Source organism: Phytophthora infestans, genomic scaffold (assembly GCF_000142945.1).
Source record: "Phytophthora infestans T30-4 supercont1.3 genomic scaffold, whole genome shotgun sequence".
Classification (NCBI taxonomy): Eukaryota; Oomycota; class Peronosporomycetes; order Peronosporales; family Peronosporaceae; genus Phytophthora; species Phytophthora infestans.
This window is the reverse complement of record NW_003303756.1, coordinates 2,668,439-2,682,861: the sequence shown is the minus strand read 5'-3', so window position 1 is coordinate 2,682,861 and position 14,423 is coordinate 2,668,439. Positions and strand designations below refer to the sequence as shown.

The following is a 14,423-nucleotide window of genomic DNA, read 5'->3' as shown; positions in this document are numbered from 1 at the left end:
CAGCGGAGATGCGTCTGCGCTAGCGAAGCTAATGGCTCAGCGCAGAGTACAGCGCCGCAAGCCTGCCAGGGGCAAGCGCAAGGCCAAGAAAAAGAGCGAAGACGAGGTCGCAGAAGCTGAGGAGGATGCCGACGAGGACTCCACAGCGCAGGTAGACGACGAGTTGCGCGCGCTGCCTCGTGAACAGCTCGACGCGTTCTACCCCGCGGCGGTGCAGCTCGTGGCCCCAAGCGACGATGAAGAAGAGGAGGCCAGTCGTCTTAAGGCCCGCGAATGCATCGCCGAGTTCACCGCGTTGCTGGTTGAGATGAAGGGCGTGTCCATTGACAAGGAGGAGCTTTTCGCTGTATGCCAAGAGCTCCACGACCAGCTACTGAGACTGAAAGGCGACACGGACCAAGTTCTGGCCACACAAGAAGCCATTTCCCAGCTCTGCGAGGCATGTTGGAAACACAACTTCTGTGGCCGCGCTCATTCGTTAGTTACCCAGCTACTGCCATACTTGATTGTACGCAGTTACGAGTCCCCACCAACAGGCAGTTTCAACTCAAAGAAGCATCCGATTCGCAGGCTGTTTGCGATCAAGGACGCACTGCCGCTACTGGACTTCGACGACGACAGCAGTGGCTTGTTAAGAGATATCTTGCTGCGCTGCTTTATCCAGCCGACGTTCTTTAGATCACCGGATGCAGTACCGTTCTTGAGCTTCTTGTTCACTCTACACGTGCCGTTCGTGGAGGATATCAACGAAACAATCAGAAATCAGATCCCGAACCAGCGAAACTCGATCCTCGTCAAGTACGGCAATATCTACTTCAAGGTAGGAAGATTAAAAGAGGATGCATGTTACTAAGGTGGCGGACTGACGCTCTATGTCTAATTTTCAGGCCTGGGTTGGCAGTAAGGGCGCGTTCCGAGAGAAAATTGAGGAGGAATGCATCCAGCGATACGTCCGTGACGCTGTCCATGCAGGGAGCACGTCTCTCTTCAATGCGGTTCGCTCCGTGCTTCAAATTTTCTTTGAGAACAAACGACACCCGGGTGTGGATGAGATGCTGTACCGCATCTGTAGTCCTATCCTGTGGCGTGGTGTCAAGGCTCCCAACGACTCCGTCCGACGCCAATCGACTATTCTGCTGTTCGACAACTTCCCGCTCCGTGATCCAGCATTTAACAACGAGATGATGGACGTGACTCTCCAGAAGCAGTTCGACACGTTCGAGGAGCTCCTAAGTGACTCTCACCCTGCGCTGCGAGTCGCAGCAATTGAAGGTGTGTCGAAGGTGCTGTCAGTCTACTGGGAGCTGCTTCCGGCGGAGACGATCCGGTGCTTCATTTCAAAGTTTGTGGTGGATTTAGTGAACGACACGTCCTCCAGTAGCGTTCGTGCAGCGGTATTTGAAGGCATCCAATTCATCTTGGACAACCACAACTCGCACTCGATTCTGAAGCCACTACTTCCTATGGTACGCTCGCAATGTATGAATGTGGCATACTTCGGGTTTACTAATCAATCACTACGCTGTGCTGTAGCTCGCACCTCTGATCAATGATCGGAACGAGAAAGTCCGTGCTGAGTTTGGCGCTCTATTGGTCCGCATCAAGAGCATCCGGAACTTGCACTTTTACGATGTTGTATCAGTGAATGACTTGCTTTGCCGCATGGTCATGGACCGTGACAGCCCTCTGGCCTGCAAGCAGCTCGTCTCGTTGTTTCTGAACTCGTATTTTCCTCAGAGTGTCGGTGGGTCTTCGCAAGTTGCTCGTTGTCTCGCTCTGGTGAGGAAGAATCCAGAGGCGGCAATGGTGTTTTACGCAAACGTGATTGAGCACGTTTCTGTGGGCTCTGTGTGCAAGTTAGCTGCTCTCTTGCTTCGATGTTCTCTGAACTTTGTGTCACGGCGGTTGAAACAGCCTCAGGAATCTGAGGATGACGACGAGGAAGATGAAGAGGAGGAAGAGGAGGAAGGCTTCAGTGTGGTCGGCCAAGTTGTTGTGCTCGAAGTTATTGGTAACCTTCTCAAGAGCGTGCACGTTAAGGTGTTGAGTGATGCTCGCTACTCTGAGTGCAAGAGCTTCCTGCGAGAGCAGCTGAATGTCGAGTCACTTAAAGCGCTTCTTCTTGCTTACAGTGAAAACCGTCCGCATGACCAAGAAGCTCTCAGTTCCATCTGGAAAATTATAGGCTTCCTGGGAGATCTATCGGAGGGTGTCTTGCTGGAGCGTCTGGTGGAAAATTTGATGAAGATGAACGAGAATTCCAACAGGAAGCTAGTGGAGTCGATGGTTGACTGCATGGTGCAATGGGACCAACTTCCGTTCTTGACTTCAAAGCTGGAAAAGTTCCTCGATCTATGGAGAAAGAACAAGTTCCGTTTTGATATTGCTGGCTCGAAGTCAAAGAAGAACAAAAAGGCGGAGCTGAACCCTGTCGTGGTACTTGGTACGATCGAGTACATCGCTCAGCTGCCGAATGTCAAGAGTCTCAACACTTTGCTTCAACCTATTGTGGAGATGCTGCATAGATGCATCGAGCCGATCCTCGAGTTCGACGTCGACGAAGCTGAACAAGCGTACAAGACGAACTCGTTTGGGTTTATTCGACTGATAGAAGTGTACGCAAAAGTCGCGGTGATGGCTGAATGCGCACACGTGAACGATGAAACATCTCTGCTGGTAGAGAAGGCAGCTAAACGCTTGAAGAAGAAGGACGACCTGCGGGACTTGCAGCCATCAGAATTCTTCACTCCGCCCAAGTCGCTCTGCTCACTTTTCGCCTGGCTTGCTCGACTCATGCTTGACTTACGTAAGGAGGTGGAGGGTACAGAGCAAACAACGCACGGGAAGAAGCGTCGTCGAGGCAAAAAAGCGGACGACGAGCAGCTTTCTCCTCAAAAGGAGCTGCTGAGTCGGTGGCGCAACCTGTTCTCTCTCGTTTCTCTTTTGTCAGCGGAGAGTGTTGCGTTTGCTCTGGAGCGTACACACTGGTTGCAGAATGGTCCTGCCGCTGATTTTATCGACGCGTACGTGGACACTTTGTGCGGTACTTTGCGGGATATGGAGTTGTTCGAGCGAACGGTGCTTTACCAGACTGCTCAACTTGCATATTTGCTTGAGCGCGTTCGAGTCAAAGCTATCAGAGCTACAAGAGCTCAGGCTGCAAACCTTGTGCCTTCTCTTGAGCACTGGATAGACACACTACAACAAGCTTTGGAGAGCACACATGAAAAGAATAAGGACAAGTGTGACGATCTGTGGCCAACAATCAGCGCGTCATTTCGAGAACAATGTGCAGTGGAGACATCTGCAGTTGACGAGACAGCAGCGTAAGTCGCAATAACTCATATGGATTGATAAGGATCGTGGTGTTGATTGATAAAATAGCTGAGCGGAGGTCCCGTCTAATAGATAATTCTACAGCGTGTGCTTGTTCGCATTTACGCGCGCGTGGCGAAGCACTTACGCAGCAACCTGCCACCGGCGCATCCGTTGTTGCCGGTGACAGGAGCTGAAACCACAGCAGTTGTTTTGATAGCGGAAGAAGCAAGCGCTTGCTTGTTCTTCTCCGCCTCGGATAATGGTGCGTTGGGACTGACCGATGCGAGCGACCCCTTGCCGTTAAAGCGGCCAAGTGATCGTGCGCGTTGTCGTGTGTCGTCATTGCTCGCAACTGTCACTTGCTCCAAGGAATGTTCCGGTCGCTCCTCCTTCGTCAGACAGGCAGGTCGCGTCTCGTTGCCCCCCACGACAGGCAACGCTGGATGTGACAAGAGCTCTGCAAGTGTAGAACGCTCGGTTGGGTTAACAACCAATAGTCTCTTCAGCAGATCCACCACTCGCTCTTTCCCCTCCACATCCACCTCGTCCTTCTCCAACAAATACTCCACTCCAAAATCCTCCAACAGTCGGAACCGGTCATCTTTACGTAGTGGTTCGCGGAACGGATATCTGGCCGCCACCATGGCGTACAGCATCACTCCTAATGCCCACACGTCGGCAACCATTGGGTCGTACTCATTCTGATGACCTTCTTCATACACCATTGCTGCGCTAACTTCCGGAGCCATGTACCTAAGTTTGCCCACTGGTCTGACGGTTATTTTCCCTTTGCATTGAGTTGCCAGACCGAAATCCGTGATCTGGCAGCAGTCTCGCTCGTCCACTAGAACGTTCTCTAACGATAGATCGCGGTGTGCAATGTCATTTGCGTGCAGGAACGCTGCACCGCGCAGGATCTGTGCAAAGTAGTGCATGACATTGACCTGTTTGCCGGCTGCCCGTTGTGTGTTGACCACGTCGAGTAGCTCACCGCGTTCGCAGAACTTGAGCACGAGCAGCACGGCCTCGTCCTCCATAATGCAATCACGCAGTGGCAATACGTTGGGATGACCGCCCAATGACTGTACGCGCAGGTTTGTCTTGATCTCAGTAAAAAGGTCCTCCTCCACTACACGCTCGGAGCTCTTGGAGCGCTTGCGAGCTGCGAATCGCAGCTCCATGCGCTTGACCGCCACGTACTCCCCCGAAGACGTATGGCGCCACTTTTGCACATTGCCGAAGAGCGCGGGTGCCAGCGTCTCCAGCGGTTCGTACTGCTGCATGACCATGTTGTGTCCGTTGCTGTCACTCCGATTGCTTCCAAGCGTTTTGCAGACTGAGAAAGTTGCCGGGCGAGCTACACAAAAGAGGTACTTGGGTTCAGTATGCCAAAGGTACTTCAAAGGGCACTTTTGAGTTTTTCTATGGACTCGCACCATCTGCTGAGCTTTTCCTGGAACAGGTTGTCGCAGGGAATCTCGAAAGCGAAGTTGCCTTCGGCCACTCACTTCCAAGATAAACAGCTCTTGGCAAAAGGGCTTTAGGAGGCTATCTCTCTCTTTCGCTTTTGGATGGGGATGCAAAACTTTTATTTGGCTGGGTTGGTGTGGGTTGACAGGGTTGTCGGAATGCCACAGTGGCAGGTTACCTACTTGCAGTAAACTTGCCTTCAAGTGCAACTTGCTCCGTATGCTCACTTTAAGCCCCACACTACATGTATCCAGAAAATACAGCAGCATGCCTCTGGTCATTTCTGAAGCTCCAGGACAATCGAGGATGCATGTTGTTAGTCACATTTTGGGAGGCTATGGCGTTGCTCGTTGGTGTCAACGGTCCAGCGTGTGAAATGATAAGGTACAGGCGTATCGGATTCCTTCAGCAGTGTACAGCTCGACGGACAATTGACTCCGCCGTCACGCGGCGATAGTAATGTCGCCTCGCTTGGACCGTACAACGCAACGCTGTATCCAATAGATGGATACAAAATCGGCAACTTGATCTGGCTTCGCATGCTGAGGCTGGTCGGGCGAGCAGCTTGGCTTCATGACAACGCATTTGGTTTCCAGGCTTTTGTATGCGCGCATCAACAATGATGTATCCCGCCGGCGTCCCAGTCTGGGACGCCGGCGAATACATCCATTGCGTTTTTGCTTCTGGACCCCAGAACCAAAAACGCAGCATTCTAAGTATTATCCATGGATAATAAAACTTGGAGTGTACTTTCCGAAGAACAGGCTGTACAGCGTAGAAGCAAGTGAAGCAAACAACGATGTGGATTGTGCTCGGGCGCTCTTCGGCAGAGCAGGATCGCTCGATTTGTCAAACCATGCATCTCATGATGATATTTAATTCTTTCAAATCGTGGAAATGACGTGGCTAAAATTACTTCGTGGTTTTCTTTGGCAACAAGAGCACGGCAATGCTGTTGCGTTTCACCCTCAACCTCAAGATTCAAAGCCACCTTCACGTGTCGGGGTAGGTGGCTTCGAATCTTGAAGTCTTCACCTTGAACACGTGCACAGGATGGTTGTCACAACGTACGCGCAATGATCTCTATTCTTTTTTACGGAGGAATGTGCATTTTTTCTGAAACTGTTTGGTGCCACTTTAAGGCTCCACTGAAGCCGAAACCTGCTCGCTTCTTGTTGTTGTAGCTGCTTCCCCTGCCTCCTGGTCTACTTGCTGCCATTCCTCGTCTGCATTCCGCTGTTGAGCACGAAGCGCACGCGCGTCCTCTTGTTTTCTTCGCTCTTCTTCAGCTAGTTGCTCGAGTTTCTCGTCCTCTTGCTCCTTCTCGATTCGACGCAGCCGACGTCTCTCTCGCTCAGCTTGTGCCTCCTCTCGTTCTACCTGTTCACGGTGCAAGCGTCGGGCCTCGCGCTCAGCGTCGCGTGTCTCCTTCTCAGCTTCGCGCTCGACCTTTTTCAGCAACTCATCACGTCTCATTTCTGCAATTTCCTCCATGGACAATTCCTTCTGATGCTCCAGCTCTTCTTGATGTTTTTCCATCTTCTCCAACTGCTTTACTTGCAGACGCAGCGAACGTTTACGCGGAATCGCCTCGAGAATCGCCAGCCGATTAGCTTTCTCCAGCTGCCGCGCACGAGCTTCGTCCTCGTCCTCGATCTGCTCTACTATAACTTCCAGATGATCCAGAAGCTCTTGCTCGCCGCGGATTTTACGTCCACGAATGTCTTTTATCGCTTTGAGCATAGAGCGACACGCGTCATCCCCCTTTGCCCACAGCGACCACTGTCTTGTCTCCGGTTCCAATCTGTACAGCCGCCGCTCCTCGTAGAACTGTGGGAAGAAATAATACAAGTTCCCAGCACGATCATTGCCCAGCGGGTCCACGCGTAGATCGTCCTCTTCCATCTGACGCATATATTCACTTCACAGCAAGGATGAGGACAGGGCCAGCCTCATATGTTAGCAAAACACTACGTACGTGTTAGCCGGGTCGTCCACCACGGCCTCGCACAAGTTGAGTAGGATTTTGCATCGCAACTCAATCGACAAGTCCGCAAATGACTGATGCTATCGTCCATAAAAGACAAAATATTAGATATTTACTACTGCCACAATTATTTTAAAAATAATAGTACGTACCTTCAGAGGACAGACGACACCAAGAGTTTCAAGACGCGCCTTTAGGATGTCGAGCGTCAGCCACTCGTCGTCAGAGAGTTCCACGTCCACCTGTTCGTCCGTCCTGCTGTCGGAGACGCTGCTATCATCATCGTCTTCATCTTGGGAAAACGATTCCGGTAGACGCTCGCCAGCCTTGCGTAGCAGTGCGTACCACTTGTTGTACATGTCCAGGTAGTAAATCCGCAGTTGCTTATTCCACCACTCGTACTTAAGGCCAATTCCAGCACTTAAACACGCTCGTTCACTTTTCTTTAGCAAAAGTTTCGTGAAAACGTCCTCCAGCACGGGACTGTCCTCTGGTCTCAGCAATGCTGCCTCATACTCCAGCAATGTATTGGAGAACCGAAGCGTCAGCGGACTCTGCAATAGCCACAGAATGTGACAAGCAGCAGGCAGTTCCCACATCGACCGCAGCGTGTTCAATTCGTCAAAGTCGATGTTTGTGTTGTTCCATTCTGCTCCCGTTTCCACGAACAAAGGCGAAGCAAGTGGCGCGTTCTCTTTCATTTTATCCGTCTGAGTCCGTGGCTTCCGTTTTGGCGCTGCTTTGGCTTTAGCCTTCGGTTTCGACTTCGGCTTCGGCTTCGCTTTAGTCTTCGTCGCTGTCTTCCCGTTACTAGCAGCTTTGCCAGCAGGTTTTGCACGCTTTTTGGCTAGCTTCTTAGATGACGACTTGTTTGCGGCAGTATTACGGTCTGTCTTGATCTCAGTCGTGTCTGAGGCCTCGACATCAGCCATTTCCACGTCTGCAAGACGGTTAAGAAAAAAATCGACAACTCAGTAACCACGAGCCCCACGGTGCTCGCGAGAGCATAAAAATAGAGCTGAAGCACCATTTACCTTTCCCCCCGTCTTCTTGCTCGCGGTTAAGGTCAGTTTTGGACGATAAAGCGGACGTTTGGGCGTCTTCCCCTGCCTCGATGGAGTCCTGACCCATGTCCTCTGTCTTGAGCGGTCCCTTACGCACCGTGGCCGCCGCCGCGTTCGCAACATCCACCAAAGCCTTAGACTTCTTGGCGGTGCCTTCTCCTCCATCAGACTCGAACGACGTGGGCGAGACGCGCTTAAGCGTGTCGCTACGAGTCATCGAGAGATCGCGTCCGCTGCTTGGTTTGTTTTCCAGAATGGCGCTAAAATTTTTGAGTAAATCTGTCCGGATAAACTGTCTCTTTACCACAAAGCTGCCAAAGAAAAAGTCAGAAATCGACACTTCCAGGTGGACAGAGACTGTTAAAAAAATCCTCAGTACTTGGTGGTGGTGACAGCATGTGTATATTGACTGGGTCTATCTAACTGTGGCTTTACCGTTGATCAGTTACGCTTCATCTATCTGAACGTGGCGCTTCTGGGCATGTGGTGCATCTTCTTGACTTGTGCGGCCTTAGGCTCGTTCGGGTCCTTCTTGCCCTTGCCACTCATGGCCACGAACGGATTGTACCCTGCCTGTCTTTTGTTGCCTCGGCCTCCGCGACCACCTCTGCGGCCCCGTTGGTCTTGATTGTCGTCCTTCTTCAGCTCGAACTTGGCTCCTGTTACCTTTGTACTGGCTGCAGCGTAGTCGAAGCCCTGGAAGCCGCTCTCGTCTTCACCTTCGTCGTCTCCATCGACCTTCTGCATAAACGCCTGCGCACGGTCCTTGACTTCCGAGGCCGACAAAGTGTCCACTGCGGTAGTTTTCCGCCGCTTGGATCGGCTAGACATGTTATAGGTCTCTGATATCGACTGCGGCATCTTCGGTTTGCTCTCGCCCTCTTCCTTGCTTGGAGTCGCCAATAAGGACGTCGGTTTAGCGACTGCTGTCTCGACTGCCTCACTATCAGCTATAGTAAACGTTGTACTCGCAACCATAGCGTTCACCTTTTCAAGCAACGTGGCTGCAGTCTCTGACTCATCGACAGTCTCCGTTGTGTTAGCGCCAAGAGCAACCGGTCGATTGCTGGACGATGAAGCTTCAGCAGCGACACCAGCCTTGCGCTGGCCGCTCTTCCAAGGAGCATACTCCGTACGTCCAACACGCTTCCGAATTGAAGTAACTGACTGTTCGTCTCCATCCTCGTTCCACGTCTTTCTTGTTGGCCTTGCTGCGACTGCAGGTTGAGGCTCTGGACGAGTTTTGGTCTCTTCCGCAGCCAGCTTTGTCTTCTCAGCGACGATCATTTTTGTAATCTGAAGCGCATGCTTACGGATAAGCAGTGGCACTGGATGACACACACGGAAAAGGTCATCGGATCGTACTGGCAGGTGCTTGGTGAGCTTCATGAGCACGTGGTTTGGCATCACATAAGCCACAGATTCGTCTTCCTGACGAGCAACGCGGTCGCGCCAGAGATAAAGCGCCACGATAACACGCTTCTGAAGCGCAGAGAGATCACGGAGGTATACTGTTCCCTTGAGTTTCTCACCGACTGCAAGCGCATCTTCCTCTGTCGGTTGGGGCTTCTCGTACACCTGTAGACACAGTTTACTGGAGTTCTGAAGTGTCTGGAAGAGTAGACTCTCGCGAGACTTGGCTCCAGCTTGTAGTAGCTCCTTCTTAAGTCGGTCGTAGATGAACAACAGGTAGCGTGTATCTTCACGCGCGTACTTGACCATATTCTTATCGAGCGGACGAGTACGCCAGTCTGCAAGTTGGTACTGCTTGTCGGCGTCGATATTGCAGTGACGCTTGAGCATGTATGCTAAGGAGAAACGTGGATACTGTAGCAGACGCGCTGCACGTCCCGTGTCGAAGAGGTTGACAATATACAGACCGAGATCGCGTTGTAGCCAGAGGATATCCATGTCACTACCGTGCAGCACCTTGACCTTCTCAGGGTCACAGAAGACCTGGTTCAGTGTCTGCAGCTTGCCACGGAGTGCCAATGTGTCGACCAAAAAGTCCTCTTGTGCTGTGGAAATCTGCATGAGACACGTGAGACCCATGTACGATCTGTAGCTGTGGTGTTCCAGATCCACCGCGATGACGCGAGCTTCAGCAGCTGTCAGAGACTTCATCATCTGCATCAGGTTCTCCTCTGAGTCTACCCACAGATACGACACCTTGTCCAGCCCAATCATCTCGTACGGCTCTTCAGAAGCCTCCAACTGCCATGGAGCATACTTGAGCCCCTTGATCTCGGGGTAGTATGGATTCCGCGGAGCCATCTCGTCATCTTCATCATCTGCCACTACAGTAGCAGCGCCATTAATTAGCGCATGCACCTTTTCACGAAGTTTAGACACGAACGGCGCGTCCGAGTTGTCGATCTTCTCGTCGAATCTGTCCTGGGGCTTGTCTTGTGCTCCTCGCAGCACTTTCTTCTCTACTTCCTCCTCCTTATTGGCTTTTTTGTTCTTTTCAAACACATGTGGCGTGTTCTCCAGTGGCCGGAGCTTGGAATCCTCGGTGGACGCTGCTGACTCGCCACTCACAAAGCGCGCAAGGTGCTTAGAAGCCTCGTCCAGCAGCATATCAGCGTAGTCTGTAACACGAGCGTTGGGTTCTGGTCCGTCAAACAGTTCCTGCACCTCGTCTTCATCCTCGTCACTGCTGTCCGCATGCTCTGCGTCTGCATCAGCGCGTCGGCGCTTGGTCAGCAGCTGCACGAGTTCCTTGGCCTTAGCGCCAGAGCGCTTGGAGCGTGTCGCAAATTCGGTGCTGAACTGCGAGTGGAAGTGGAAACCATCGTCTTCGGATGGAATTGCGTTCGACGCTTTCACAGAGAGCAGCACCTTGCGATACAACGCGCTCACAAACGCTGCGGCGTCGAGTTCCTCCGCCATTGTTTTGAGCGACTGCTGTAATGATTGGGTGCTGATGTTTTCGTACTTAGACGAAGTATTCGTACCTTACCGAGCGAGAACGTCAGGAGTAGTTTTTTTGGGTCAAACACTGCATCAAGCTGACCTGGTCAGATCTCTTTTTTTGGGGTCAACTCCTACACAACTCCGGGAGCAATACCAAGTTCATCAGAATTCTAGCTCCTAAGATCTACGTTGACCAAGTAGTTGTGACGAGGCAACAATGCGCAATGTGCGAGCATGTTCGTAGCTGTGGTTCTTGGAAACTAAAAGAGGAGCTGAACTGTATTCCATAAAGCAAATTAGAGATAGCGTGGGTATGCGTCTCGACAGACACGGTTTGCGCAGCTGAATACGATATTACAGATCACTTCTCCCTCAAAGGAAGAGGAACTTGCCGTTGAGATGACTCACTATGAGGAGACGAGTCACAAGATAAGATTTTCGCGGGCGTGGCCACGTCGAGGATCGGGGAAGTCGAGCTGGGCGCGCCGCAGTGAGCTGCGTAGGAGTTAATGCTGCTGTCATCTGGTGTTGAGGCGATGAGCCGCCACCAGTTGCGACGAAAGCCTCGTAGAAGATGGGTACATCGGTCCCATGACGACTCGACTTCGTCGAGCCCGTACCATTTCACTAAATCTCCCAGCGGTGAGTAGAGGTACTTAGTCGATAGGCAAGGAGCTTCTCGACCAGACGTCCGCCCTCGCCATGAATTGCTTGTTCGATGATGTCCTCTGACAGGCCGCGGTGGGCTTCACGGTAAAGCTGAAGTCGGGGCGCATGACGAACTGCCGTCGCAAAAGGCTCTATCATATTCTGGACTTCAAACGTGTAGTCGGTTAGCGCTGTGACGATACGCTTTAGGTCTCGCCAAAGTAGCGCGCGTTTGTTCTGAAGTTAGCAGGTTATCCCAGAACACACAGGTTCTTCCTGCTCTGGTGCCTCGCACCGGGTATATTTTGGAATGAGAGGGTTAAGTAGGTTTGCCACAGATAGTGATCCTAGGCTACCGTAATATGTAGTGGGAGTTTCGTTGGTTTCGTATGCAGGCCGTCGCTATCGATAGTTAGGTCCCAGGTCGTTAATTGCGCAACTGCGCCGATCGCAGTTTGCGACAGAATGAGACTTGCAACACTCCTCCTCGATGTGACGGGCGTGATATAGATGTATGTTGGTCATGACATGATCAGTTTGAGCATCGCCACATTGCGTCCATGCAGTGTAGTACCGAGTGGTTAAGTCAGGATATCAGCTTTCATCTCCGTAGTTGGGCAGTAGCGTATGCTGATTCCCTCATTGCGAATAGCGTCACGAATAAAGTGGAACTTTATGTTGATGTGTTTCATGCGGGCGGTTGTCACGTCATTCTCCATGTTTTTGATGGCGCTCTGATTATCAACGTGTAGGATGACATTATCACCTTTGACTCTCAGTTTGAGCTCGTCAATCAATTGTTTCACCCACAAACAGTCTTGGACTGCAGTTGCTGCGGCAATATACTCCGCTTCTGCCGTTGATAGAGATACTGTCGATTGTTTCTTGCTATACCAGGAGATCAGCATGTCATTTATGGTAAGCAAACCACCAGACGTAGATTTAGCGTCCTTGTCGCCTGCCCAGTCAGCATCGCTGTAAATGGCCACACCAATTCTGTGTTGGGGTGCCTGGGGTCGGCGGAACTCAAGCTTCAGCTCCCGAGTCCCTTTCAGGTACCGGAGGATTCGTTTGACAGCTGTCCAATGAGTAGTAGTCGGTGCGGCAACGAAACGGGCAAGGTAGTTCACCGCCATAGTGATATCAGGACGAGTGCACGTACTAATCCACAATAACGAGCCAATGGTCTCTCGCATGTTGTTCGTGTCAAAATGCGGCTCGCAGTCTTCACTGTGTAGGTTTCGAGTCGATTTCATGGGCGTCTTCACAGGACGGCAATTTTCCATCTCTAATTTCGCCAGTAAGCTATCGATGTTTGTAGTCTGGTCCATAGAAATGCCCGATGTGCTCTGCGCAATGTTGATCCCAAGGCATCTTTTGGCGGGACCCATGTCCTTGATCTGAAATTGGCCACTCAGCTTCTTCATTGTCCAGTTGCTATCGCTCTCACGCTGGCTGACTACTACTACGTCATCGACATAGAGACCGAGTATGGTGAGGCTGCCATTGTATCGTCGAAAGTACTGGCACGGGTCGAGTTGGCTCCTCTCGAAGCCGAGTTCCAGCAAGTAGGCGTGGATGGTATCGTTCCAGAGCTTCCCGCTCTGTTTAAGACCGTAAAGACTCTTTAATAACAGCATACACTTGCCTTTTGGTACTCGAAGACCAGCAGGGGCTCGCATGTAGATAGGTCGATCCAGGTTAGCTCGAAGGTAAGCGTTGGGTACGTCTCCTTGGCGAACAATAGCGTGCCACAATGCTGCAAGAGCGACAATCAGTCGTAGACTTGCGATCTTCAGTACAGGTGCGAAAGTCTCTTCAAAATCAACTCCATATTTCTGGTTGAAGCCGCGCGCTACAAGCCGAGCTTTGAATCGTTCCAGTTCTCCTTTGTTGTCAAATTTTATCCTCAACACCCATTTTGCAGTTATCAGATTTCCATCGGAAGGAATGTCGACAATTTCCCACGTGGCGTTGCTGGATATCGCGTGGAGCTCCTCCTGCATCGCCTGCATCCATTCACGGCAGTACGGGCTGTTCATTGCTTCTGCGACTGTCATAGGTACCTTAGTTCTATCGGATTCCAGTAGAGTTACAAATGCGGTTCCTTCACGGGGCGCTACTGTTAGCAAGGCAGTCACAGGAGTAGCGAATTCGTCGAGGAAAGATTGAGGTAGTTGAAAATCGTCTCCTTTCGGACTACTATTACCGCGATTTAGGCCAAAGATACGTTGAATGGCACGTGAGGTGAGTTGTTGGTTCTCCACTGGGCTCCCCACATCAGCTTCGCTTAGTTCAGACTCTTCGCGAGGGCTAGAGACATCTTCTGTGGCTCTGTCACCTTCGTTTGCGACTTCGTCAGCGTTGGTAGCGTCGGTAGCGTCCATATATCGCCCCACAGCACGCGTATCCAGTCGGTCAATGTTCTGGATGTGAGTCGTCGAAATAACACGCTTGGTGCGCGGGATGTAAACACGGTACGCTTTCTTTTGAGGGTCAACGCCAATGACAATTCCTTTTTCAGCACGTTTCTTGGTCGATTTCTCTGAGGGATGGGCGATATGGCTTGTACATTTTGATCCAAACTTTAAAATGTGCGAAACACTAGGCACTTTGCCAGATAAAGCCTCAATAGGCGACGCGTAGTCTGCATTCGCACGGGTAGGCAAGTAGTTCCGGATGTAGCTGGCGTAAAGAACGGCATCGCCCCAGAATCTCTGAGGTAATGTAGAAGCCCACAGCATAGCTCTAGCGGAGTCCATCAATGTCCTGTGAAAGCGCTCGGCCTTTCCGTTAGAAGAGGACATGTCACGTTCAGTGAGTTGATGGCGAATTCCACGATTGAGGAGGAAACGATTCAGTCTTCCACTGATAAATTCACCACCACCGTCACATCGAATCACTTTCACATTCGTATCATACTGCCGTTCGAACTCACTAATGAAGTTCTCCAAGTGTTCTTCAGCTTTACTCTTCTTACTGAGCAAGTAGACGCGGTTAAAATTTGTGGCGTGGTCCAC

General features: G+C 51.4%; 3 protein-coding genes across 3 annotated transcripts; 1 reads left to right on the top strand and 2 right to left on the bottom strand.

The window, feature by feature from the left end:
• Nucleotides 1–31: 31 nt before the first annotated feature.
• Nucleotides 32–3,330, top strand: PITG_02566 (condensin-2 complex subunit G2, putative; the record flags this gene model as incomplete). The annotated part of the gene is made up of 3 exons (XM_002907436.1): nucleotides 32–820; nucleotides 888–1,466; nucleotides 1,534–3,330. The coding sequence occupies 3 exons, from the start codon at nucleotides 32–34 to the stop codon at nucleotides 3,328–3,330; spliced, it is 3,165 nt and encodes a 1,054-aa protein (XP_002907482.1).
• Nucleotides 3,331–3,437: 107 nt separating this feature from the next.
• On the bottom strand, nucleotides 3,438–4,607 carry PITG_02565 (protein kinase, putative; the record flags this gene model as incomplete). The annotated part of the gene is made up of 1 exon (XM_002907435.1): nucleotides 3,438–4,607. The coding sequence occupies one exon, from the start codon at nucleotides 4,605–4,607 to the stop codon at nucleotides 3,438–3,440; it is 1,170 nt and encodes a 389-aa protein (XP_002907481.1).
• Nucleotides 4,608–5,925: 1,318 nt separating this feature from the next.
• PITG_02564 (exosome complex exonuclease RRP6-like protein) lies at nucleotides 5,926–10,731 on the bottom strand (the record flags this gene model as incomplete). Its single annotated transcript, XM_002907434.1, has 6 exons — nucleotides 5,926–6,709; nucleotides 6,767–6,855; nucleotides 6,928–7,715; nucleotides 7,810–8,150; nucleotides 8,306–8,475; nucleotides 8,506–10,731. 6 exons carry the CDS (start codon nucleotides 10,729–10,731, stop codon nucleotides 5,926–5,928), a joined length of 4,398 nt encoding a protein of 1,465 aa, XP_002907480.1.
• Nucleotides 10,732–14,423: the final 3,692 nt, after the last annotated feature.